Below are 26,874 nucleotides of genomic sequence, written 5' to 3'. Positions count from 1 at the left end.
GCTAAGCTCAAGAAGCCTGTGTGCTCACTGCAGAACCCGAACAGTTGAGCGGACAGGCTTCTCTTGCCTCTTTTGTTTGCACACAATTCTTGTCCAAGTTTTACTTGACAGGCAACACTCCTGAGGTAGCTTTAAAGAGTCTTCCTCTCAGACACACTGTCCGGATGTGAACAGAACTCACTTGACCAGACTGGACTACACAGGTTGTGTGTGTACCTGGCCTCGATTATGGGAAACTGTCAGCTTTTCTTCATGTCTTACTTTTTTTTTTCTTTGCCAACCCCCTCTTAGCGGTTTTGTATCAACACTCTGCTTTCAGCTTTTGTGTTTGAATTGCTCCTTCGTATTTTTCAAAATAATGTTTCCTGGTGCTCTGGAATAGGACAATTTCTCATACTATCATCTATCACCCAAATTTTCTCTCCATGTCTAATCTATAATTTCCACCAATTGAGCATTTTTGCAATGACTGTATTTTTTACTTACAAGATTTCCAAATGGAGTTCCGACGTAACTTACTTGTTATCTGGCTTGTGATTCCCCATCTATTTGAAGACGGTGTGGACAACATTTGAGCATCTTAACGTGCACTGACTTCACATAGTATGAATGCACGTTCTGGGTCTGCCGTAATTTGAAGATGACTCTGTGTAATAAGGTTTTATTTCTTCTTCCCACTTCCTGTTTCCTCCTACACTTTCCATTTGTTCCATTCACTTGACAACCAAGTACAGAACCTGGTCTTTGAGAAGCTGTCTCCCTAAAGACCTTTGGGGATTATCTCACCATACCAGGAATGCCAAGGGCAATGCTTTCTGAAGGCAGAGCAAGGAAGTGATGGCAGCTACTTTATACTACTCTCAACGCAAGACCGCCCTAGCCCCTGCCCACACCTCCCAGCAGTACCCGAGCTTTCCTCCGGGAGAGCCTGCTTCCATCCAGGTCTCCACCTTCCACATCTCTGGGCACCACTTAGTCAAACAGGCCCACGTAGTTGATAACTAGCTTCTCTTTTAGAAGGGAAGAAAGCTGTACAGCCACACAGCAGTCCTAGCCTTAGTGCAGACCTGGCCCAAGCATCAGACCCCAAGTAAGGATTTTAGTCTCTATAGGGGACAATCCCCCAAGTGCCACCATCAGCTTCATAACCAGTGGTTTGACTTTTCTTGCTGCTTACATTTCCATGTCCCTTTGGTCCACACAGATGCTTGGCTTTATTTGAGCCTGGCTGTGTCTGGCTCTCCTAGTTTTCCCCATTAGCAGCCGCAGGAAGGAGCAGTGGTCACACCATTGTTGGAAAGCATGAACCAGTACAAGGAAGCGCCCTCAATCAAACCCTGCCACCTATGGTATAATCACATACTCATACGCACACCCCTAAACAAACCAAAACACAACCATTGGCTTCTTGTTCTGTCTACAAATTATTAAGCCCACAGGTGAAAAATACATTTTTGGTGACACTGGTAACTGAACATTAACTAGAATCATCTAATGATAGATTGCAGCTCAAAAGCATTTAATCACTAGCACATTTAGGTAGAGTTTACTTCACCGAACCAAAAAAGAGTTAAGCGCTTCTGATGTGCTGCCTGAATTTGATTCCCTTTTATGAAAACCCGGTCATAGCTTACTAAAACTCCAAAAGCTTTTTAGGGGGTGGTGTTTGTGAAGAGGATGAATGACTCAGAGAAGAGCCTGAGAGTCGTGAATACAGAAAAACATCGCTGTGTTTATTTAGAGAGTATTACCCCTCGGAGCCAGCGCTGGCACTAATGCATTCTACATTAGCGTGCCGCATCAGGAAATCCTGACTTTTGGTGCCAAGGGGGTAATTAATATCAGTTCATGTTTTCAAAATGGCTGTGTTTATGTGGGGATGAGGACTGAGCACTAACGTGGAGAGCCTCAAGTACGAAAAGCTTGCTGTGAAGCAAGATCTTGGGAGGGAAAGGAAGACTGAAATTAGCAGGCAGGACAGGGTATGTGTTTGCGGAGTGATATTAGGACTGAAAGGAATGTTCCCACCACACTTTCCTTCTCTTAGTTTACTGAGCACTGACAGCATTCTTTAGTATAGTTCTAAGGATAGGGAAGAAGGTAAAGTATTGGAGAACTACACAAATATTTTGGTCAACTTTAAGTCTTAAATTACATTACCTCAAAAGTATTTTTCCACTATTAAGTTCATTTCCCCTCCGAGGCTATATAGCCAAAACTTGCTTGAAACTCTTTCTGCCTCAACTTTACAACTTTTTATAGACCTTAAGTACCCTATCTAGCTATAAATTTAAATGTGAATAATCCCCCTTCTTAAAAAAGTTGACACATGAGCTACAAAGTGCACACATTGACAGGAGAAGCCAACAGTTCATAACAGCAAAGATTTGGAAGAAAGTAAGAGTGTAGCAGAAGCCAAAATAAAAGCGAAAAATGTCACAGGTTTTGAGATCTCACACAGAACTCCACCAAATAAATAAAGCAGGCTGCTGTTCATGAAGTTTATATACAGTTATCAAAAATTCTATAACTAATTAGTATGTGTTATCAGCATTCTTTAAATTGGGCAAATCTATGAATCAAGGCATCCCACTCACGTGACAGAGCGCAGGACAAGCTTAGAAGCACTCAGGGGCTCCACCCACTCTGTCAGGCCAGGATCCAGCAGCCAACAGCACCAGCCCAAGGGCGGCACCACCCACAACCACTTAACAGAATGCACACTGGACTTGCTGCCAGGTCAATCTTATAGCGCAGCTTCTCCTCTGAGAGTCCCTCTTCCCAAATGACGCTAGCTTTGTAAAGCCATCACAATCACCAACATTCTCCAATTATGGAGCTTGTCGGGACAATGCTATAATTTTCAAAGTTTGATCTTACGCACCTGTGTGTATGTCTGTATGAGAGGCTGTCCCATGCATAGTGGTTCACTGAGGCCAGAAGATGTCGGGTCCCTCGAATGGGGAGTTATACACAGGTGATTGTGAGCCACATGACATGGGAATCAAACTTGCATCCTCTGGAAGAGCAGCAAGCGCTCCTGTTGAGGCATCTGTCTAGCCCCAAAACATTAAAAAGAAAATATTTTTGCTCACAGATACAAAAAAAAAAAAACAAAAAACAAAAAACATGCTCACTTACAATACAGGCACATATACACTGTGTTTATATAAAAATGTGTATATACGTAAAATATTCCCTTCTCCCTGCTTACTGGATGCTACTGAACTAATGGAAATTATATTGCATCATCTTCTTCTGAGACTAGAACTAATAAATAATAAAAAAGATTTTCTATTGATTTCTTAATTTTTTTTTTTTTAGTAAGCCAATAGAGGTACTCTGAGGCCTCTATAAAGATAATTAATTAGCAGGGTATGGAAAAAAAATCAAAGAGTTTCTAAGTTTCAACAAATGATAAATTAACATGTTCTAGATTATATAAAATATCTGAATGATTCTTACTGTTAGGAAGCTAGTGAATTTACAAATAACTTTTCTTTTTTTTTTTTTTCGAGACAGGGTTTCTCTGTCTAGCCTGGCAGTTCTGGACTCACTTTGTGAACCAAGCTGGCCTCCAACTCACAGAGATCCACCTGCCTCTGCCTCCCTGAGTGCTGGGATTAGAGGTGTGCACCACCATGCCCGGCTACAAATAACTTTTTATCTAATATATATATATACATATATATATATGAAAAGAACAATTTACCTTTGTGGCAATTAAGTAGTTCTATTTAGTCACTGAAATGGAACATTTAACAGACCTTATATATAATTGCTTTACAAAAGCAATAAAATGGCATCTCCAATCACTGTAAGAAAATTACTTAATAAATTAACTAGTTGGATACACACACACACACACACAAAGTTAATGCCCTAATTCATAGCAAGTAAAGTAAAATTTTAAAATGAAAGCAAATAGAAATAATATTTATACAAATTTCCAAGTTAGGGAGAGTGCAAGATACTTTTTTCTACAGCAAACATTTAGTACAGTGAAAGATATCACAATCAAAAATTCTTAAAGCAGCAGATAAAAAGATTTGTAAGACAGCAAAAAGACAAAAGACCAACATACACATGAAGCTAGCACATGAGAAGTGGAGTATACATAAAGTGCCCAAACGTACAAAGAACTCTTCTGGATAATTGATGAAAACTGTAAAAAAAACTAAAAGGCAACTCAGAAAGGAGCATCCTAGGTTTAAAAAAAAAGGAAAACGTTACAAAACAATAAAGCACAATTCTCTCGTCAAAAATGAGAATATAGTTATATACGTTTACTATATGTCAAAACTCAAGTAGAAAAACTCTACCAGATCTTTAATAATTACTATCTTTCATGGGATAAAGTTAGGTAAAATGTTCACTTTTAAGTAATTTACTTGTTAATCTTTTGATGTAAAAGAAAAAACAGCAGTCTAAATGCAGATTCTGAAATGTTGATCTTACTGAAGTTTACTAGCGAAAACAGAATTTCAGGAGAAGAGTCCTCAAAGTCCAAGGCATTTTGTAAAAACGAAAATCATCAGGTTCTTACTGAAATATTTATGAGCTAACAGTGCTCGTCTCTGCTTGTGAGAAGTGGTACAGACAGAGAAGAGCAGCTCCCACGCTAAGCAAATGAGTGGGTGATGCGGGGGAGAGCACAGGTCCCCACTCTCTGTGCTCTGGTTTGAAATGAAGCTGCAGAATGATGCTAATGTCGCTCACAATGGAATCAGCGCACCTTGACTATTCTGCGGAGTTTATCAACAGCCATGTTATTCTTGTTAGGATTTTACTTCTTGGATTTTATGGGATAATGTAATATTATAATTCACTTGAAAAAAATAAATTTTTTACTTTTTTTTTCCTATATGAAAATGTCAACTTTGGTAGAAAAGCTACTGGTGAGGTTATTGTTCTCAGAAGCACCAAAGGAGTAAGGTAATCTTTGTCACCACCAATTAAAAACTTTTACGAAATACGACTGTTATAAAACAATTAAACCTTGCAAATGCACCAGTCTCCAGGAAGAAAGTCCTGGAGGAAATTCTGCTTATTAAAATTGCAATTTTAGTTTCCATTAAAGGAGACTAAGACAACAGAAGATGGGTTGGCAAGACAAATTATTTCTTAATGTCAGTTGAGCTCATTTCAAATGAGATAACGTATCTCCACCAGGTTGGGATCGGCACAATTTTGTCTCCTCAACTCATTTATCTAATTCAGTCATCTTGATTATAGCCTCATGGACTTCATTTTCAGAGAAGGAATTCTGCAACAAACAGCCTACACAGCACGCTGATTACTGAACAGTTAATTCTAATTAACTTGGGCATGGCAAGAGAATTTTGATCAAGTCCTAGATTACAAATATCGTCTATTTGTGCTGGACTAACTTACATAAAAACCCAGAGTACAGTCTCCAGACAAAACAATACGAGTCAAAGAGATCTAATTTAAAGAAACAAATGAGAAAATTAAAATCACAAATAATTTATTCTTCTGTTAGAGTTGATACAGTTTTAAATAGCAACGAAGCACACGGTGGCCGGGAGCCTGGCCCAGGCTGCAAGCACTGCAGTCGGAGGCTGCCTGACCTCATCTGTTCACACTTACGCCTGTTTTCTACTGAACAAGTTGAAGAACACCCTATATTCTGACCTTAAAAACACACACTCTCTCATACAGACACATTGAAACCCTCCTTTGATTACAGTATGTTGAGAGCAGTATGCTTTGCTTTTTTGAATTTACGGCTCTCCTTCTGTGCTGTTTCTAGTTAGAAGTGGCATAAACGAATTCATTTACAAAGAATGTGTTATACTGTCATATTCCCTGGACACAGACAGCTGTGAGGACACAGCAACTTACCTTTGGGCTAGATGTTTTTAAAGTATGCTTAAATAGATGTTTAGAAATCTCTCAGTGCATGCTTTCTTGCCCAGTGCAATATACCCAAATTTAGCTAAAACAATCTGTCTCAAATAATGATTAAGTATGTTGTGCTGAAAAACAAGGAACCGTAAAATACAACCGCTAGGCTCTCAATCTAAATCAGAAATGGCCATCATATAGCTTTTTGCTGTTATAGTAACTAAGATGAAGACGGGAACACAAAGGTGCCCCTTTACTTATTTCCAATTAAGAAAGTTAAAACACAACTCTCCATGAACCAATGATGCTAATGTTAAAAAATAATACTAGCAGATCGACACTGACTCCTCTTTGCCGCGGTTGACAACGTGTTGACTGGACTCAGTAAGCTCCCTGATTGCTCAAACGAGGTGAAAACGAAGGCTTTCTCCTTTTCAGTTATTGCTGCTTTGAGAGGATTCCCGCTTCATTTACACCAACCTGCCAGAGCTCACAGATGGAACACAATTATTGCCTTACACTGGAAAACAGTATTATAAATCATCTTTACAAAAAGGGTTTTAACGCACAAAACTGGAAGGCTTTAAAAAAAATGTCTTTGTACTTAAAAACTGTGTCACAGCGCCCTTGCTAAGCTGGTAGGTAAGAGAAGCGAATTTCCTCTAAGCACTGACAGTGGACATGTGCGCTTTTGTCCTCCCTCACCCGTGTCTTCACAGAGCACCGCAACCACCAGCCTCTGCCACACTCCACAGTAACAGGATTTCTGATTCTGCCCAGTGTGTAGTGTACCGACTTGCATATTCATCACATGAAATAAACATAATATACAAAATATTGCTGCTGTAAAAAGTGTACATTTCCCCCCTTCCCCTTACAAAATAATCTGGAAAAGTATGAAACCCCCTCAACCTTCGTGAACAGACAGCACTGTTCACACCTTTCAGTCTTTGACAGTCCATTTGGAACACAGTTCCGAAATCGCTGCAAATTACTTATGTCAATGCATTTTCTGTCCAATGTTGCCATCTAGAGTAGAAATGTGAAATCGGGTGTATACGGTAGCTACTAAAGCCTTTACAAACTAAACCACAAGGCTGCTTGCTGATGAAGCAGCCACTTAGGCGAAGATTTTTCCAAAAACTAGGTGGAATGGAGGGAGTCTCCACAGGGAGGTGTCCGCAGTGCAGAAGTTGTGACAATATGGCTGCTAACAGATACTGGCTATTGGAATGTAAGGACGTTTTCACTGCTGGTAATTTCCATATTGTCCCTGAAAGATAAAATTAAGAAACAGAATTACATAACAGCTTAACCTAAGTTAATTTAACACAGAAAATTACAAATGTAATTTGTAGTGTCATCATATCAGGATAAGTACAAATATTTACATATTACCACTCTAACTTTCCTGGTATTATATTCAACTACATATGGTTCTTAAATTCTACATTACTTGAAGGATTACTACTTCAAAGCTGGACCTAGTAGCACACCTGTAACCCTTGAGTTGGGTTGGGGGTGGCCGAGAGAGTAGGTAAATCTCAAGAGTTTATTAATTAATGGCCAGTGTAATAAAAAAGAAATGTAGGTTCCGTGAGAAACACACACACAGACCCACGTGCATATACATAACTAGACATCAGAACATTTTTAAATGATTAACACTGGTAACAGCCACTGTTCCACTGTGACGGAGCCTAAGCCCAACAGTGAATTCAGGCTAACCCTGCTGCTACCTTTATGCCTTCTCTTTAAGACTCAGTTTCTTTACCCATGAGCTGAGAAAGGATACGCTATATCTCTACATCACGATTTCCTTTCCAACAAGGACTATCTATATTAATCCTTACCTCGTATCTATTCTGATCCTAACAAGAGAGGCCATGAGAAAAGGTTTTCACAGGGAGCAGGGGGCCATGGTATATGCCTGTTGTCCAAGCCACCATGGAGGCCAAAGAGGATTGCTTCAGGCTAGACGTTTGAGGCCAAGATATGGTGAAAGCTAGTCTCAAAATGAGTTAGCTACTGGTTAATTATACGGTGGGGAGTACTCCCCGTGCATGTGTGAAGTGAGGCGCTAATGACCGAAGCACACCGTACACAACTCCCTGCAAAGGGGCCTGAGGGCGGTCAGCAGCTGGCTACCGAGGCCTGAAGACCCGAGGTCAGGACGCAGTGTTGGAAGGAGAGAGTGACTGCTGCAAGCGTCCTCTCATCTCCACACGTGTGCCATGGTGCTAGTGTGCACGTGTGAGCGTGTACGCACAAGTGAATGTAACAACACACACAAATTTAAAATATGTAAACAAAGAAGTCAGGTAGCATGAACTACTCTCTCCTCTTACACGCCGACAGGAAGCCTATCAGTGGCTGTCTAGGGGGAGGGTGGATACCATCAGGGGTTTTAACAGTGGCACAGAAACCTTGGAGCCTGACGGATACTTCATTATTTTGGTTTTGTTGATGACTCCATTAAACTGTACAATTTAAATGTGCAGTTGTTACATGTAAATTAAGCCACAAGAAAGAGATTTTGTTTGTGTTTTCTGAGACAGTCTCATATGGCCCAGGCTGGTCTTGAACTCACCATGTACCAGAGGATGAACTAATGAGCCACTGTGCTCAATCTCCCCGGGGCTCAGATTACAGACATCACTCACTATCCCTTGCTTTTTCAAGATACAGAAAGGAAGACCAAATAACCCAACGGTGGGCCTTCACTACTACAATAGTGAAGCCTCCCAACAAAGCCAGGTAGAGGGACTGCAGGCAGAAGGAAGGAGACGGTTCTGAGGTGGCCTGAGGCCCATCAGAAAGAGCGAGAGGCCAGTGTGACTGAGGAAGAGTATGGAGGCCAGCATCTCAGGCTGCACATACACAGTGCTGAGCCCTACGGCAGGGAACTGGAAAGTGGTCGGCTCTTTCCTCTCTGGGGCCCAATACAAGGGTAACTCTTAAACCTTCTCACGACTGAAGGCTCCACTAAGGCAAGGTGTCAGAACTTCGCTACTGTTAGGAAAAGATCGTCCCAGGTCCCATGTGGAGAAAAGCCTCTACACAGGACAGAGCAGAATCAGTTAAGCCAGGAAGAGCAGACCCAGGGACCAAATGGGTGACAGCTGTAGTGCTAGCTTGAGGAAGAGAAGGTTTTGAAAATTAAATAGCTACTAGATATATTTTGAAGTAAAAGTTAATGAGATTTGTTGCTTGACTCAATGTTCAACCTAAGAAAACAAAAACAAAGGGTGTATGTGTTGATGATTCAAGGTTGTCAGCCCCAGGGACTGGTTACAGAGATGAGAACCCAAGAGCACCCGAAGAGTGTTTGCTCTCAATTCCCCCACCGTAAAGGTGTCTGCCTCAACTACAGAAGCTGCCTGACAACCTACCCCTAAGAATAAACAGACCGGAGGCTGGATGGGCATGGCAGCCCTCCTGTAACCCCGGAACTCTAGAGGCACAAAGGATCCTCCTACAGCAAGCTGGCTAGCTAGAACAGAGGTGCTGGTATGCTCTGTGTTCAAATGAAAGCCTGCCTCGGTCACTGTATGAACACACACGAATACACAGCACACACAAACTAAAAAAGCATGAGATGAGCAGGTGCCGTGTGTAGGATGAAGTGTAAAGCTGGACGGCTCAATGACACACCTAACACCTAAGCTCTCTATCCAGCAACTCAGATGGACTCTGATGCAGAAGAGCTGCAAAGGCAGAGAAGCAGAAGAGAGACACTAAGGACCTCTAAGGGAGAAAAAGGAGCATGCGCCAAATGCCTGAAGCAGGAAGCTACAGAGAGCTGCTCTACAAGCCCTCAGCATCCACCTGTCTGTCTTACCTGTACAGCATGCAAGGACGACAGGCGGGTGATCAGAGTCTCACCTTTTACATTGTCTCTCCAGAAATAAAGAGAGAGATGGCTCAGCAGTTAGAGTACCGGCTGCTCTTCCGGAGGACCTGGCTCAATTCCCGGCACCCACACCTCAGCCCCCCTCCCGACCCCGCCACTGCTAACTCCAGGTCCAGGGAACCTAGTGTGCTCTTCTGACCTTTACATACATTGTAAACACAGAGTGCGTAGACATGCATTTAGGCAAAGCACCCATACAAAATAAGACCAAAAAAAAAAAAAAAAAAAAGTAAAACCTAGTTTCTGCCCTCTCCTCCTACTCCACCCTGCTTAGCAGTGGGCAGGGCTTATGTACTCACATCCTTCTCTTGTGCTTTTGTGTAGGTCTCTTGTGCTCTTGCCTTTACTTTACTGCAGGTGTAGGTGCAGGGGGCTGCAGGTCTGACAGGGCAGGAAACTTCTTCTATTAACTAATGCTGGTTAATGCAGCATCTGGGCTGCTCTTCAAATTGTAACACTGCCTACACTAGCCTCAGATCCCTAATTTACAAACTACACACAGTTCCATGTTCAAAACTCATTTTGGTACCTTCAAGTGGTGAATATATCAAAATGTCCTCACTGAAAATCCACTGCACAAACCTGACACATCCCATGGCCAATAAATCATTCCTGCGAGTCAGAGCAAGAACGAGGACAGCACTCATTAAGTGCCCATGGCACACGTTGAAAGTCTAAAGGCTTTGATTAAAGAGAAAAACCCAGGTGAATACTACCAGGTTTCAGGGAATCGTATCTTAGGATAAGATACATTTCAACACTTGAAATCTCAGGGTAGAGAAAACACTCGGCAATTCCAAACAAGAGGAAAGACTAAGCAGGGAAGATGAATGGAAAGAGACCCAACAGCAAAGGTAGAGTGTGGCAGGTGAGCTGCGCTGGGGGCGGAGGAGCGCACAGCTCAGGGGCACTCTTAACAAACATGGGGACACCAGAGCGGCACTGATGGCCAGTGTGCCCAAGGACAAGGAGCTGGTGTCTTACTTCAAGCTGTCAGAAGTAAGGGCAACGGTTACTGAACTGTGCTGGCATTCTAAAGTATTTTAAAGTACTATTTGGAGTGGGTAGTGACTAGCAAACAACAGAAAGGGGCTGTGTGGGATGACCCATGCTGAGGCTCGTGGATCATGAGTTCCAAACCATTTGGGCAACACAGTAAAATCCTGATTAAGAAGTCAGTCAAACAAACAAACAAACAAACAACAAAAGTCCACAGAGATGAAGAACAATGTGGTGATTCCACAGTTGATAGATGACATACCTGGTCGTACCCGTAAGGCCTCTGCTGGGGTTGCTGGGGTGGTCCTGGCTGTGTAGGTCTATAGCCCCCATATTGCTGACCTTGACCCTGAGGATAATTAGGATACTGAGGGCCTGGACCACCCTGGGAAGGTCCTGCAAGAGAGTTAGCAGCAACAAACACTCAGGTAAAGCTAGAAAGTCTTCACAATTTCAGCAAGGATTTCAAATGAGATGTTACTACATCCTTGTATCTAAACTAAAAAGGGCAGCTAAGCACCTTGGTGTTCCCAGAGTGAGCTGTGAAATAAATTTAACAGTTGCAGTAAAAGTGAAAAAAAAAATAACAAAAATGGACTACTGCTTCAATGAAATGACTGTGCTAAGTGTACACACTGGAAGTTGGTAAGACAGCCTCAGGACAGAGTAACTCTGCAATACTAGCAAAGTTCATCTCTGCATTCATCCTTGAGTTAGCTAGTATAACCAAGAGGCAGGTCCAAATGACAATTTCTGAATAAAGTTGGGGAATCAATGACATTTCTAACTGTGTCACTAAATTTACATTTGAAATAATCAAGATAATTTTTTGGTTATAGTACCATCAATAAACTTATCTCCACAGTATTAAAAAAAAGAAAAAAAAAGAATGACTCAAAAAGCTGTATGTGCAAAAAGGGGATTGAAAAGTTACACTCTGAGATATGGAGCAGAAGTTTAGAGCACTGTCTGCTCTTGCAAAGGACTCAGGTTTGTTTCCCATCACCCCTACGGCAGCTCGCTGCCATCTCTAATGCCAGTTCCTGGGATCCATGCCCTCTTCTGACCTCCTAGAACACCAGGCACACATGTGGTACACACACTTACATACAGGCTAAACAGTCACCCCACAAAATACAACTTAATAAAGCTTAGGAAGAAATTACACTCTGAGCATCAAGCATTGCTAACACTTGAACTGCCCCACGGGGAGGGACTGACTCCGTCTGCTAAGTAAGTGTGCTGCTTCACAAACTCAACTAGTGACCCCTGGGAAGAGCGAGCTCTACAGTGGATGGCCGACGGCCTGGACACTTCAACGTCTTCCCCACAGCCACTTAAAACTACCGTAACAACAGTGACTGCAGAGAACCTCAGAAGAGAATAGACAATTTTCAAATCCAAATAAATTTTCCCAGATTATTCAATTATTGCATTTCAAATTAGAAGAAAGTTTGACAAGTGGCACAATGGGAAGTTTTCCTTTAGGATTCTTATTATTCAACAAAACAACTTAAGGAGAAACTTTGTCTTTTCCCAGTGACAATGGTTTTTCTTTTTCAAGTCAGTATATTTAGCTCATTTAGTGGCATCAAACTTGTTTTCAAGCAACTAAAACAGAAATTTATTTGACATATCAAAGTCATGAAAGGGAGTTCCATTTACAAAAGGCAAGAAAGGTCTTCAGGAACAGAAGAAATCGATCAACTATTTCTCATCATCTGTATCTAGCCTTCTCCTTGGGAAAAGACATGATGACACATCAGAGAAAGTGGAAATGCACATGTTGAGGGGACAAGAGAATCTCATCTTCTGCTTGGGTTCTTACTTCTCACCACAGACAGACAAAGGTGGTGCCAGAAGATAGACATACTTACACCAATGGTCCAAAGTAACTGCTCATGAGAAAGAGAGCATCTGTGCCTCCATACTGACAGGCAAGTGCCGTGCAGCTGGTGGAAGTAGCCCATGTGTAAGACTAGATGCATGGACGGGTGACCAAATAAAATGATTGAGAGCCAGAGGTTGTAATCAGCTTTTGGTGTTGAAAGTACTAGGGACTAAATCCAGGGCCATGTGTACCCTGCGCAGAGGAAGCACACGCACTATGAATATTTCACAGGAAACGCGGCTGTACTTTCTCCTAAACTGTGTATGATGTACCAATTCAGCAAACACACTCCCTTAGCAGTGCTTTTAATGAGAACGACAAACATTGCCTTTATGCATTCTGAATGATCTTTCCTTCTGCCCTAAGAAGTGTACATTTTTTCATAGGGACAGTCACTTGTATATCTAATTTCCATTGGTCTAAGCTCATACAAAGCTACTTCCTGCTCATACATGCCAAACAGACCTAGAAATTCATTCTCCTTGTTTGAAATTGTCACATTACCATTAAACAAGAAACCACCTCTAGCCTGTAGTTTCTTCAGGACAGTTTATTAGTTCACCTAAGGGGAACACCTATATGTACGTGTCTGTGTTTAAGGTGTGTGTTCACACATATGTGTGTGCTCATGCTAAATGTCTGCTTCATGTTTTGAGATAGACTCTCACTGGCTGATTCACTGGGTAAAACTAGCTGGCCAGAGAGCCTAGGGATCCTCCTGCCTCTGTCTCTCCAGTGCTGCGACTACAGATGTGCACTCTTCAGCTGGCTGCCGGGGATCTGATGCAGTGGCTAAAGGCTCCTGGCACCAAACCTGATAAGCCAAATTCAGTTTCCAGGACACACATGGTGGAAAAAAGAGACTCTTGAGTCATCCTGACTTCTACACGTACACTGTGTTCCATGTACTGTCTCTATGCTTAAAATTTAAAATAAAAGTTACAAGCATATTCAAACAATCATCCTTGTGGTCAAAAAGCAGGATAAAGACACTCTCACCGTAGCCCTGCTGCTGCCCTGGGTAGCCCTGCTGCCCTGGGTACTGCTGTTGTTGGGGTGGGTACCCCTGCTGTGGCGGTGGTCCTTGATAAGCATCTTGCTGTTGGCCGTACTGCGAGTTTCCTACAGAAGAGATGGAGAAGAGGAGAACAAAGCACTGAGAAGTCTGCCTCATGAACGTTTTTGGGTTTCCCCTCTAAGATGCACAGCCAACAATACAAGAACAAAATGGAATGCCATACTGATTTTTAAAAAGTTAACAAAACAAAGAAAAACTCAAACCAAACAGAAGGATTTCGGCCAAACAAACTGCAGTTAAAGCCAACTGTGCAAGGTTGAACTGCAGCTCTTTCAGCGCCTCTGCCATTATGAGCATTGCAGTTACTGGAGCATCACAGTCCTAAGATCATGACTATGCTAAACAAAATAAAAAAGACAAAATTAAAGACAGCTACGGAGCACACACTAGCTACACAAGATCAGCAAGCTGTTCCCTACAGGCACTATGCTGAGATGTAAATAAACATATGTACATGTACCTACATGCATTCGCATACACACACACACACACACACACACACACACACACACACACACACACACGGGGTGGAGGGAAATGGGGTCAATGGATTTATGGTCAAAGAGGAAATTTCCACGAAGCAAAAAAGCATTTTAAATGTTTTAGTCTTTTTACTGCTGTTAGAAATGACACACTGTGGTTACACATTCTAAGTATTTGTAAGGTTGTTTTGAAGGCCTGTAACTTTCAGACAGCCAGCACCTGGCACTCTACAAGAGCTCTGCAGGGGAAGACACCGTCCTAGGCAAGAGCTGCCATTCCTGTAGGAGGGATGTGCATGTGTGTGTGTGTGAAGGTATATAGATACCTCCTTCGTAGTAATGTTGTGAGGATTCCTCATAAGGCCTATCGTAGCCTTGTTCAGGATACGACGGTTGCTGATAACCGTAATCATTATGACCTACATCAATTCGACAAGAGACAGGAAGAAACGTTAATGGCCACTGAGTGAAAACCCTACAATTAAACTTTAAGATAAAAATGAAGAAAAGTAAAAAAAAAAAAAAAAAAGAAATAGAAATGGAAATACATAAAAATAGTTTTAATTGCATTAGCAAGTATTTACCAATGTGGATGCTTTCACAGTAAGATAACGTGCACATTTTTCAGAGCAAAGAGCAGTAGTTTTAGAAATGTTACACTCGTTCTCTTAACTTTGATCATCCTCACTGAGGGCAAAAAAAACCCTTAAATTCTATTTTAAAAAAGAAAATTGAGAACATTTAGGCGTCTCACATGTGAGAAATTCAAGTCAAATCAGAATGAACAAAGGATGCAAATTATCAAACCCCTGTTATGCTGGTCACAGTTGCCACAGCATATGCTATAAACAACACAAAATATATGAGGTACTTAGGTTTTTCCCTGGAAAAAAAGCTGAGGTGAGATTTTAACACTCTAACATTTTACTGCATCAAGTACAAGTGTTTCACAGTATTTTCAGATGCGTATATGTGTATATACACACATATATACACATATATATAAATATAAATATATATTTTTAAAGATATGGTCTCTCATCCTAGCTTTTCTGGAATTCACTATGTAGAGCAGGCTGGCCTTGAACTCATAGATCCACCTGCCTGTGCAGTCCAAGTAAAGATGTATTTTTCCCCCAATCTCTCGTTTTTCAAGACAGGGTTTCTTTGTGTAGCCTTGGCTGTCCTAGACTTGCTTTGTAGACCAGGCTAGCTTCAAACTCACAGAACTCCACCTGCCTCTGCCTCCCTGAGTCCTGGGATTAAATTCTTGCACCACCATGCCCAGTTAAAAATGTATTTGTTAATGCTATCATTTTAAACATCTTTAGAAATATTTCTAGAGTATCTTGTACATAAAAGTTCACAAAATTCATATTTTCTGAGTTGGAGAACACCTGAAGTTTTATGACACAGTAACTTTCACTGTAATCTAGACTAGTTTCTCATTCTTTAAAGTTTTACTTTAGAAAAATGTAGAAACTAAGTTTTCAGTTGTTAAAACACGGTACTAATGTTCGGAGAATGCCTAATTAGGAGAAAGGACTATAGTTACAAATAAATATTACCACCACTGCATTAGTATGAAAGTCCCCAAGCTACTTTAAGAGTTGGCAAGATGTGCTCAACCAGCATACCAGGGCCAGTGGCCTGCTAGAGATAAAAGTTCAACTGTGATCCAATCACGCTCAATCACTTAAGCACAGCCTGCAACTATTCTCTTGCTGTCATTAAGAGTTTACACTTTGAGAGCAAGACTACAGGGCCCAAAGACCACAGTGTTCCCTGCCTGGTCCTTGACAGGAAACCCATCCTGTCCTGTAGCATGGGCATGCTTGTCTGGACATGAGAAGAGACTAATATGACTAAGAAAACATGACTGTTGATATAAACAGAATACTCTATACATGTCAAGATATACTATACACACCTGTAAAAACATGGTAACATTTAAATTAAGAACATACTAGCACAAGTAATTATAATAACTAAGTTTTAATATTTACAAAAATAATGTGTCTACTATGAATAGAAAGGTTTAAAATAAGATAAATTTTCACATATCAGAAAATATCAGGGCCAAAACCTCATCAAGTTCAACACAATTGCTTAGGATGTACTTGAAAGTCTTGAAAGATCATTTATTCTCTGATTACTTATGTTTACCACATAGATATCACCTTTTAATTTTTTGTAAGCATACTGTCTTACTAATGTTTCTAAATTTAAAAAATTACTTAATATATCTACAGAGAAATAAGGAAAGGGAAAAAAAAACAATATTCTATTTGTGCCAAAAAAAAAAAAAAATCCTGAGATAAAAATTCAGAATTCTAATCAGAATTACTGAAACATGCCACCATTATTAACACCCGTTTGTTGTGTGTAAGGCTCAAGAGGACCGGCCTGCTGTGTTTCATCAGCACCGCTGTGGTGACAGTCAGTGTCTTCTGCAGACACACCTTTATGCTTCAGACACAGGTAAGAAGCAGCAGGTGAAACACCTTTTGTACCACACCAAACTCCATCTTCTTGCCGATTTATACATATTCCTTTCTAGCCAAGGGGCCCTAATATTAGCCTCAGGTTTCTTTGCCATATAATTTACATTAAAAATAACAAAAGATTTTATGATATAGACAAATATTTTGGCAAACCATTTCAATATAAGGCAAATTACTATGTAATCTTACTTTTTACCTATTAATATTACCTATTACTTTAACACTTCTATGTGCTCTAATTTTTGTTCCACATTAAAATAAAAAATCTTCAAACAAAAAACTCTTAATAGGCATATTAAAATCTACTTGTGTGTCTACACTATCATATGTACTTTCTAAGCATGTTGCACCTCAGTAGAGTCAACACCTCACAACTCACCCTCCCATTTAAAGGAGGCAGGGGAAGTCACTAAACTAAAAATACAAGTCTTGTTTCTTCAGTACGATTCAGTGCCTATCTAATGCTATACTTTGGACACAACTTTTCTCAAAAGCAAACATATAAGACACAGTTCTTCCACAAGAATGCAATATTCATATACTCTTCTACAGAGCCATGTTCTTTATACAGAATGTAGAAAAGCAAACCAATGGGTCAACTTTATAGCATGTGAATTAAATCTCTTTAAAGATTTAAAGGAGGAGGAGGAGAAGAAACCAGTACCATTTGTTTTGGGTTCAAATGACCAATCCTAAACATAAGAGGATCCTCTTTCACATGATAAAAGACTATAGTGATGGAATGCCACTCCTGATGGTACTAACGGTGACTATACAAATACACCTTGAATTAATTACAAACACTCTTACTGTTGGCTCTCTACGATACCCAAATGTTTCTAAACGAAGAAACAAGTTGGTAGCTTCTTCACCCTCATGGAAAAGTTGTGAAATGCCTTCTACATTAATACTGGGCAGGGATAGAAAACGGGAGGGGTAACATTAGGAGAGATTACCATCAGGGTAATATTGCTGGTTCATGCCTTCTGGAGGACCTTGTCCACCATGACTGTATTGGTCCCCATAATAGTCTTCCTGGCCTGAGTATTGCTGTGGTGGGCCTGAAAAACCACAACCAGTCAAGATGTAAATCATTTGTCCTCTATGTTCCCAAAGATGCTCTTTCTAAGCTGATGTTATGAGAGATCTACTTTCTCAGCTGCAGACTCCCCTCCAATGCTCTGGCATGTCTGATACTTTTAATTATTTCCACATATAATACACACACAGCAGGTTCACAAGTCACATTTACAAAATTAATATAAAACCATACACATAATATCAAACAATACAAACTCAGAAAAACAACCCCTTAAGAAGAGGCTGAAGCTGCTGGAAACTGACTTCTTTTTACTTTAGTGCCAGAGCACTCTCAACTGGCCTGTTACTGGTTATATATTTAGTAGCTTCTGGGGGTGGGGCATTTTCTGTTGTAAATTTTGATAGAAAACTTTTATGACGTAGTAGTTTCCTAGAAAACAACAGACAAAAAGCAGCTGTGTGCTGGGAAACTCCTGTATACCTCATGACCCTCTGTACCCTAAACCCTGCTACCTTTGGGGATATTAGGGGAAAAAGCCCTGGATTTACCTAGATAAAAAGTTCATTAAAATTGAAAGCCTTTCAATTACAGTTATTTCCATTAAGCAAGGAATTTTCCAAACGGCCTCTCACCCTGCTGCGGAGGTCTATAGGGAGGCATCTGTCTCTGGCCCATCATGTGATTGCCTTGGCTGACTTGACCCATCATTCCCATGGGGGGCTGCTGTCCTTGGTAATGCTGCCCACCTCCAGGTGGCATGTTGTACTGCTGAGAAGGAGGCTGCTGATGCATCATGGGACCTGAGGACATGGAAAACATCATCACAGGTATTCTAGCACAACATTCCATCATCTTTGGAGACAAGCATTTCTCACACCGTAATACACAAAATGTTCCATCAAACAAAACACACTGGCATCAAGTATAAATGAGTCTTTGCACAAAGCTCACAAGCCCAAATTCATCTGCAAGGAAGGAAAACATCCCAAGTCCTGCTAGTTGCCCCCAGCTTCACCTGAAGAGTCTCTTAAAAAAATCAAAATGGAGACAATAAGTAACCTCTTCCTGAACATATGCATTTCTACACCATATCATCTAACCATCTCTCTATAGACAAAAACATCCTACTGCAGTATTAGAAAAGCTGTGAAAATACTCTTCAAATGTTCCAGATCAAACCAATAGCCAAACCAACAAAAGAACCACCTTCTGGATTTCCATTTCACACTTCCGTGCAGGAGGAGGATAAAGATTTCTGTATTTGTATGCATGTGAGTGTGCATGACTGCCACATAGCGCATGCATGCAGGAGACAATGAGGCGGGAAGGGGTCAACCAACTCCCCAGAGCAGGAGTTAGAGGTGCTATAAGCTGCCCAGTGTGAATGCTAGGCACGGACGTCAGGTCCTCCATAAGAGCAGCAAGCACTTCTAACCCCTGAGCTATCTCTCTGGCCCTTCCCTTTCATTCCTTTTAATAGACATTTATTCAATAGTGGTAAGCAGAAACCTACATAAGATCAGATCAAACTTTAACTTTAGGACAAAAATTTAAAAAAAAAAAAACAAAAAACAAAAAACAAAAAAAAAAACCTTTCCCTTTCCCAAAGCTTTGACAAACTTTTATAAACTTGAAATCAAAGAACCACAGTGCTTTTCAAAACAATTTTTTTTAATTTTGTGTATATGGGTGTTTTACCTGCATGTGTGTGTCTGTGTGCCGCGTGCATGAATGCCCATGGAGGCAGAGGAGGGCACTGGATCCCCCTTGATCTAGAGTTGTGGACACGTGAGCTGCTATGTGGGTGCTGGGAACAACCGAAGCATCTATCCAGCCTTCAGACTGCAGCACTTCTTCCTAACTAAACCCTCTGACCTGCTCCTCGTCTCCCCATCCTAAAAACTACCAGGAAATGGACTAAAATGGCATGGGCTCAGAAAACAGATCTCCACTATCTGCAGGGTGAGAGCCCAGGGGAAGCAAAGCACCACTGCCACAGCGCACAGTGAAGACCTGTCATGTGACCAGTGGTGGCCCTCTCCTCCCATGCTGCCCAACAGTGTAAGCTGGCCCTGGGAGAGGGGAGAGGGGAGAGGGGAGAGGGGAGAGGGGAGAGGGGAGAGGGCAGAGGGCAGAGGGCAGAGGGGAGAGGGGAGAGGGGAGAGGGGAGAGGGGAGAGGGCAGAGGGGAGAGGGGAGAGGGGAGAGGGCAGAGGGGAGAAGGGAGAGGGGAGAGGGGAGAGGGGAGAGGGAGAGACAGAGAGACGCTGCCCAACAGTGTAAGCTGGCCTTGGGAGAAGAGAGAGGAGAGGGGAGAGGGGAGAGGGGAGAGGGAGAGGGGAGAGGGAGAAAGAGAGGGGAGAGGGCAGAGGGGAGAGGGGAGAGGGGAGAGGGGAGAGGGGAGAGGGGAGAGGGCAGAGGGCAGAGGGGAGAGGGGAGAGGGGAGAGGGGAGAGGGGAGAGGGAGAGACAGAGAGACGCTGCCCAACAGTGTAAGCTGGCCCTGGGAGAAGAGAGAGGAGAGGGGAGAGGGGAGAGGGGAGAGGGGAGAGGGAGAGGGGAGAGGGAGAAAGAGAGGGGAGAGGGAGAGGGAGAGACAGAGAGAGAGAGAGAGAGAGAGAGAGAGAGAGAGAGAGAGAGAGAGATCTTGCCCACTTACATAGCACTCCCTTTACTAACGTGGGGTGACTGAAGAAAGTAAAGCAAAGCCCAGAAAGCTGGGGACTCAGGCGAGCCGAAGGCTCATTAATAACCTAAACAAACATCTAAGCAAGCCGACTCCTTTAACTTTCCAGGACAACGTGCACCCAAAACTTTACCTCCTTAGCAATGTGATCAACTGTTTCATCTAAAGAAATGCTTTTTCAGAGCTATCTTCTTCCTAACTACCTTTGTCTGTCCTTTTTTTCAAATTCTGTTCTCTCCAATTTTTATTATTGTAAATATGAGCTTTCCAAAGCTTACTCTAGGTCCCTCAATGTGGAAACGATTCTGTCACAGTAGGAAGAAGACAGCTCAGTGAGAGTGGTGAGGAGGCGAGCACTGGGCTCCCCACAGGTGCCACTCAAGCTTTCACAGGCATTTCCCACAACGCTCTGCCATGCAGGGAACCCAGAGGCCAAGATCAGACAGCATGAGTGCACAGCTATGGAACAAGCCTCAAGTTCAAAGTGCACACCTCCTTCTGTCCTTCTTTCACTTGCACTTCTCAAAAGTAGCAGTCAGCAAAGTTCACAGAGCCAGAGCAAATGCTGCCACATGAAGTAATGAAACACTCATAAATTTCACTGAATTTACTGCAAAATATCATTTTTTAAATTTGTGTGTTTGAGTGTTGTGCCTGCATGTATGGATGTGCACCACGTACATGCCTGGAGTCCAAAGACGGCATTGCATCCCTTGCAACTGGAGTTACAGACAGTTGTGAGCTGCTATATGGGTGCTGGGAACTGAACCACGGTCCTCTGGAAGAGCAAGTGTTCTTAACCACCGTTCTACTCATTAACTTAAAACCTTTATTTCCTATATGATAAGGTATTTATAATGCTATTGCTCATAATTTTATTGTCAACCTGACTAGGTAGAATTTCATTTTCAAGAAATGAAAGCTTTGCCTTATTTTTATTATAAAAAAGTGTCCAAAGAACTCCTAGCTTAGAAGTAACAATGTGTTAGACCACATCTGTAAACTGCAGCCAAACATGAGACAGTAATAGCCAGGGAAGGGCAACCCACAAAAATCTATCACAACAAAATGCTGTCTCACTTGAAAGTTCTTCCAGGAGAAAGAAAACTCCAGTACAAGCCACAGCTGGGCAAGACCGTGCCATCTGAGCCCTTTCTCTTGGAACTGCCAGCCACTCCAATCACAAAGAGCTCAATCATCACCTCCCTTTATTCTCTGTTACTTCCCTCCAGGACCCTAACATCATTCAGGATCAGTCTAAAATCAGAGTGACTGGGACAGGGTGGCACTGTGTAGACCAGGCACTTCTGCACCACCGCTGAAGGCTGGTCCACGGGAAGAGTTTAAAACCCCAACCCTAATTGTCTAGGACACATACTGTTTTCCTTAACACACTGATAGAAACAAAGCAGCTAAATTGCAAAGGCTACCAATTCTAAGAATGCACATACTACAGAGTAAAGGGGCTTGTAAAATGAATCTATTACAGATAATCATTTCTGCAAATAATAGCAAACATTCTTCACAAATATTCCTTGTTTTTACATAAATCATTTTCATATCAGATATACTACAAAGTATGATAAGACACACACAAAGATGTATCATAACTTATTAACCTAGGATTTATTTTTCATGAATTTTGCAAAGGACATAAAACAAATATTCACCATTGCCACATTATTCCATTTTGAATTTTATAACTTACTACACAGTCCACAAGGGCAATTCTACACTGAACCCATGGAAAAAAATAGCCCCAAACTGCTACACTTCATGTCACTGGAATCCTTATCTCCAGGAGAATGCTGTCAAGAAGCAAATTTGAGTGTTTCTTATTTTGTACCAGTGCCAAGGCTAGGAGCCAAGTGACGGGCAGATGTGACTGTTATTGTCACTATCATCTCAGGGACTTACAGACCAAAAAGAACTTACAGCGGCTAACAGTCCATTAATTTGTGAGGAATCTTAAATGGTGTTATTTAAAGGACATTCTTCATACGTGCACACACACACACACCCACTGCACCTTCAGACACAAAGCATCTGTCCAGACCATTACTTATATTAACTTATATTACTTATATTAACTGTCTTCAGAAAATTTGGAGACATTTTTGGAGGTAAGAGACACTACTGCTGCCTGTGAGTAGAGGACAGACACACAGCTAAACAATTCTTTACTAACACTGCATAGTTGCCACAACAGGGAATTAGCTACAGCCTCAAAACTGTCAATAGCAGTGAGGTGAGAAAAGCTGGTTTCCTCATGGGCCTCGCAGGCATCTTCACAAACTAGTCTAAGAACTAGATTATGGATTTTGTTTCCTGGTAACTGAAAATAAAATGGGTGTGTTGTGGATTAATCTAGCAACAAAGCTAGGGTATATTTCAGTTAGCATCACCTTAAAAACTTACCTACAGTTTGAACTAGGCACCACAGTGACTCATAAAGACATTCATTGGTAAACATCTGTTGTTGACTGAATCCCAAAAACTCTGGATGTGTGTGGCACAGTTACGAGCTGTTGTGAAAGAAGCCTGTCTACCTAAGAACACAGCCATGGGGATGGACATCAGAATACGTAGCTTGGGTTAGGGATATAGCGCAGCTGGTACACTCCTTGCCTCGCTTTCAGAAAGCACCAGTCTGGATCCCCAGCATTACATAAGCCAGGCACAATGATGCAGGCCTGTAATCCCAGCACTTAAGCGGTACAGGCAGAAGGATCTAGAATCAAAGGTCATCTTCAGCTACCTAACAAGCTGGAGCTACAGACTGGGTGACAAAGAAACGGGGATGGTATGGGAGGGTTTGGAGGCGGTAGAGGGAAGGGAGAAATGTGTAATTATTTTACAATTTCAAAAAACAGCAGCTGACAGATGACATGACCACAGAAAAGGACGCTGGTTTCTCATCTGTTAGGGCAGAAGGACATATAGCTAACTCGCCAGTCAATCAACCACAGTGTGGCTGAAGCAAAACACAGCATCTGACTGTCATGAACAAAGGATATAGAGGAAAATATAAAGTTATGCAACAAAAACTGCTGAGATATCTATGAATGGCAAAAGTATATTCTACTGTACCTATATGCTATGGAATAATTTAAGACATATATTAAGTCTGGAGGTGACTCCTAGTTCATGTTCTATGCTTCTTATATCTCCCAGAGTTCTCATATTAAACAGAGGTTAACTTTTATAATTAGAAACTACTTTATCCTAAAATATCTGATCTGAATTACAAGGGAAAGGCTGTAACAGACCTCAAACCCTTTATCACAGCAACCATGGTATCAGCAATAGTCTTAAGACTTACCAGTCTTGATGGTGAGGAAGCACAGAATCATAATTCAATCACTCAAAACACTAGTTACAAACAACACATTCCCATGGAATGCTTCAAATAATTCTTTTGTTTGCTAATTTTTTATGCTCGAACTTTAGTGAATGAATCACGATTTGCAATCTGCCCCCATAATTTCATAGTAGTGAGGCCAGTACTGGAAATGGTTCCCTATAATCCCATATAATATAATCGTCGGTTCAATTTCTAATTGGAGGGCCTACAGTTCCTAATATGGGTTGAGTTTAGAGTCATAGAGCAGGAGTCATCACTGGTAGATTAATCATGGAGGCAATCTAGTAATCAAATCCAGCCACGGGAGGCCGAGGCTCAGGTATACTGTGTATGTATTTTCTCACAGCTGTGCCATGTGATGCCCCCTGATGCTCAGAGAGAAGACAACAGGAACATCATCCCCAGTCCCCCTTCTGGATGCTGCCTATGCATTCTTCCTCTTCTTGGTGTAGATCTGTGCCTTGGGACAGTAATCTAACATATCTACATGTAGAATGGCATTCAGCTGAGTTCTGTGTTTTTCCAAAAGTCACAAAACCTAAAGGGGGTTGGAAAAGCCTCAGACTTGTTCTTGACTCAGAAGCAAGGAGAGCCTTAGTGAGCAGGAATAAACCTAGATGGGATGGATGCAATAAAAATAGCTGAAAATAATCACTGCCAATTTTTTAATGTTCATCTAAAAAGAAAAACTGACCAAGTAGTTTCATATAAATTATGCAAATTCTTACTGAATCAACTTTTACAGGAATCATTTCACTTAATCTTTTGTCATCATCATTAGCAGTGACAGTTATAGTGACAGGGGTGGGCAGGTCAGAAGACACTTTTTATAAGTTTGTTTTTTGTGTTTTGCCTGAACACTTGTATATATGCACCAGACTTCCTGGAAATGGAATTATTGATGGTAGTGGTGCTGGGACTCGAACCCAGGTCTCCTGCAAGAACAACAGGTGTTCTTAACCATCTCTACAGCTACGAAAGCACTTTGAGAAGTCAGTGCCCTCTTCACGTCATCACAAAGACTTTTACTCTCCTTCTCAAAGAAAGCCCCAGGGTCAAAACTTGAATCTAAGTCCAAAGAATTATGCACACGGAGCTCATGAAGCACATGTTTAGCACAAAGCAACAATTTGTGAAGCACTTTATACCTGACATTTAATGAACAAAACTCTATTAAATAAGGAAAGCTACAATTAATGTTTCTGAATGAGTAGCATACTGCTTCTAGCAAATGTAATTGTGGGCCATTTCCAGAAGGCGTTTCTGTTCTAATTTGGCTTATTTTTTGCTTTATTAAGCACCTTTCCAGATTATGACATGACATTTAGTTCTAAGTGATGCCCATGACCCCAAGCACTGTTCTCTGCAGTAAGGGTGGGGCACAGAGCAGATGCGCTCCCTGCCCCTTCGCTCTCAGCCCTGCGGCACCTCTGCGTGCAGGCCTTGTAGGCCTGACACTGCTCTCACAGTTAAGGCTCCACATGATGGCTGAAGACCTTCACCTGGACGAGGGCAACAGCAACAGTGCGGGGAAGCGTATGCTGGGCTGTGAGCTGTGCCACACTAAAATCTGCTCAAAGAGAGCTCAGAGGAGACTTTTCTGATAAAATGATAGCTCAGTAACTGAGTTGTTGTTTTTTTTTAAGACACAAGTTTGTTTTTGTTTATTGGTTTTTTTTTAAGATTTATTATTTAGACAGCATTCTGCCTGCCTGTGTGCATGCACACCAGAAGAGGACACCAGATCTCACTACGGATGGTTATGAACCACCATGTGGATGCTGGGAATTGAACCCAGGACCTTTGGAAGAACAGCCAGTGTACTTAACCTCTGAGCCATCTCTCCAGCCCAGTAACTGAGTTTTAAAAAAACTATTTTTTTTTTCAAAGAGTGGACACCGATTACAGTGCTATCACACACAAGCTGTTCAACAGCGTCTCAAGCCAGCTGCTGCTAACGTTCAATTTAACCACAAATTTACTGCCATATACTAAGTCAGTATCATGGGGTCTGCATTTTAATGGAGTTCTGCTATGTGGCTCAGGCTGCCTCACACCCCTAGGTTCTAGTGAGCAGCGGCTCAGCCTCTGCCCGGCTCTGCACCCAGCTTTGTGCAGCTCTTTACAATGACATACTTTAGCAACAAGGTTTTGTGATTTTGTTATTTTTAACTTTTGTGTTAACTTTTTCACAAACTATTTAAAACCAGATTTTACTCATGAGGTCCAAGTAGGAAGGGGACAGTGAAAGAGAGCTCAAAATCCTTCAGGGAAAGAGAGGGCCGCAACACTTGCGCCAGGAAAGCAAAGGGGGGGCCAGTCAGAGGGTCTGGGCACAGCCAGGCAGGTGGACAAGTGAGAACAATGTACTGAAACACAGATGTGACAACACCATAGTGGATACAGCACCTTATGTGCTCACTTACAAAAGTAATTTCAATTTTTTAAAAGAGAATTAAAAGTCCAAAAACATTCCACAATCCTAACACAAACCCTTGCAGTACTGTGTGGCCTAAGCAGATAAGCAGCAGTGTATAAGCTAAGACTAGTTCTCTATTTCTTTAACAAGCTGAAAGATGAAGATGAGTAAAATATCTACACATTAGATTTATTTCATATGAACCAGTAAAATTACAAAAGGAAAGATTCACACTCAAAGTAGAGAAATACAGGAGGGGCAGCAGAACTCTTACTGCAGTTTACAAAGGGAACTGGGAGGGAGATGAGCTGAAAAGACACTAGAATGAATGCATTTAGACTCTCCTGCAGTGCTCTTGTTCAGAAAACCACTGCCACTTGGGGGAGGGGGTGGTGAGGTGTAGCCTGGTGGTAGAATTATGCTGTATGTCTACAACTGTGGGGTACAGCCCCAAAAAGAAAACTATAACAGTTTGTAAAAATATCATTAAACATTACAAATATATGAGTAAATGATACAATGTCATTCAATAACGCTTCTTTTCAAAACTGAGTTGTTATTTTTCCATTGTTATCAGTCACTTGACAAGAAACTTCATTCCTTCCCTTTTCTCAAATGCATGTGTGTTGC

General features: G+C 41.6%; 1 protein-coding gene across 4 annotated transcripts in view; it reads right to left on the bottom strand.

The window, feature by feature from the left end:
- Positions 1 to 5,471: 5,471 nt before the first annotated feature.
- Ss18 (SS18 subunit of BAF chromatin remodeling complex) overlaps positions 5,472 to 26,874 on the bottom strand; it is a 61,889-nt gene continuing 40,486 nt past the window's right edge. Inside the window, exons 6-11 of one of the 4 annotated variants that reach the window (XM_021639922.2) lie at positions 18,410 to 18,577; positions 17,692 to 17,796; positions 14,558 to 14,650; positions 13,671 to 13,793; positions 11,043 to 11,176; positions 5,472 to 7,141 (exon numbers count right to left, since the gene is read on the bottom strand). In XM_021639922.2, the coding sequence (XP_021495597.1) occupies positions 7,115 to 7,141; positions 11,043 to 11,176; positions 13,671 to 13,793; positions 14,558 to 14,650; positions 17,692 to 17,796; positions 18,410 to 18,577 (650 nt within the window). In that variant the 3' untranslated portion in view covers positions 5,472 to 7,114. The remainder of the gene's footprint in view (positions 7,142 to 11,042; positions 11,177 to 13,670; positions 13,794 to 14,557; positions 14,651 to 17,691; positions 17,797 to 18,409; positions 18,578 to 26,874) is intronic. The other 3 variants (XM_021639923.2, XM_060377651.1, XM_021639924.2) reach the window with 3 other exon arrangements.

The sequence above is a fragment of the Meriones unguiculatus genome, chromosome 2 (assembly GCF_030254825.1).
Source record: "Meriones unguiculatus strain TT.TT164.6M chromosome 2, Bangor_MerUng_6.1, whole genome shotgun sequence".
In the NCBI taxonomy this organism is placed as follows: Eukaryota; Metazoa; Chordata; class Mammalia; order Rodentia; family Muridae; genus Meriones; species Meriones unguiculatus.
Note: the sequence above shows the minus strand (reverse complement) of the source record. Positions and strands in the feature narration are given on the sequence as shown.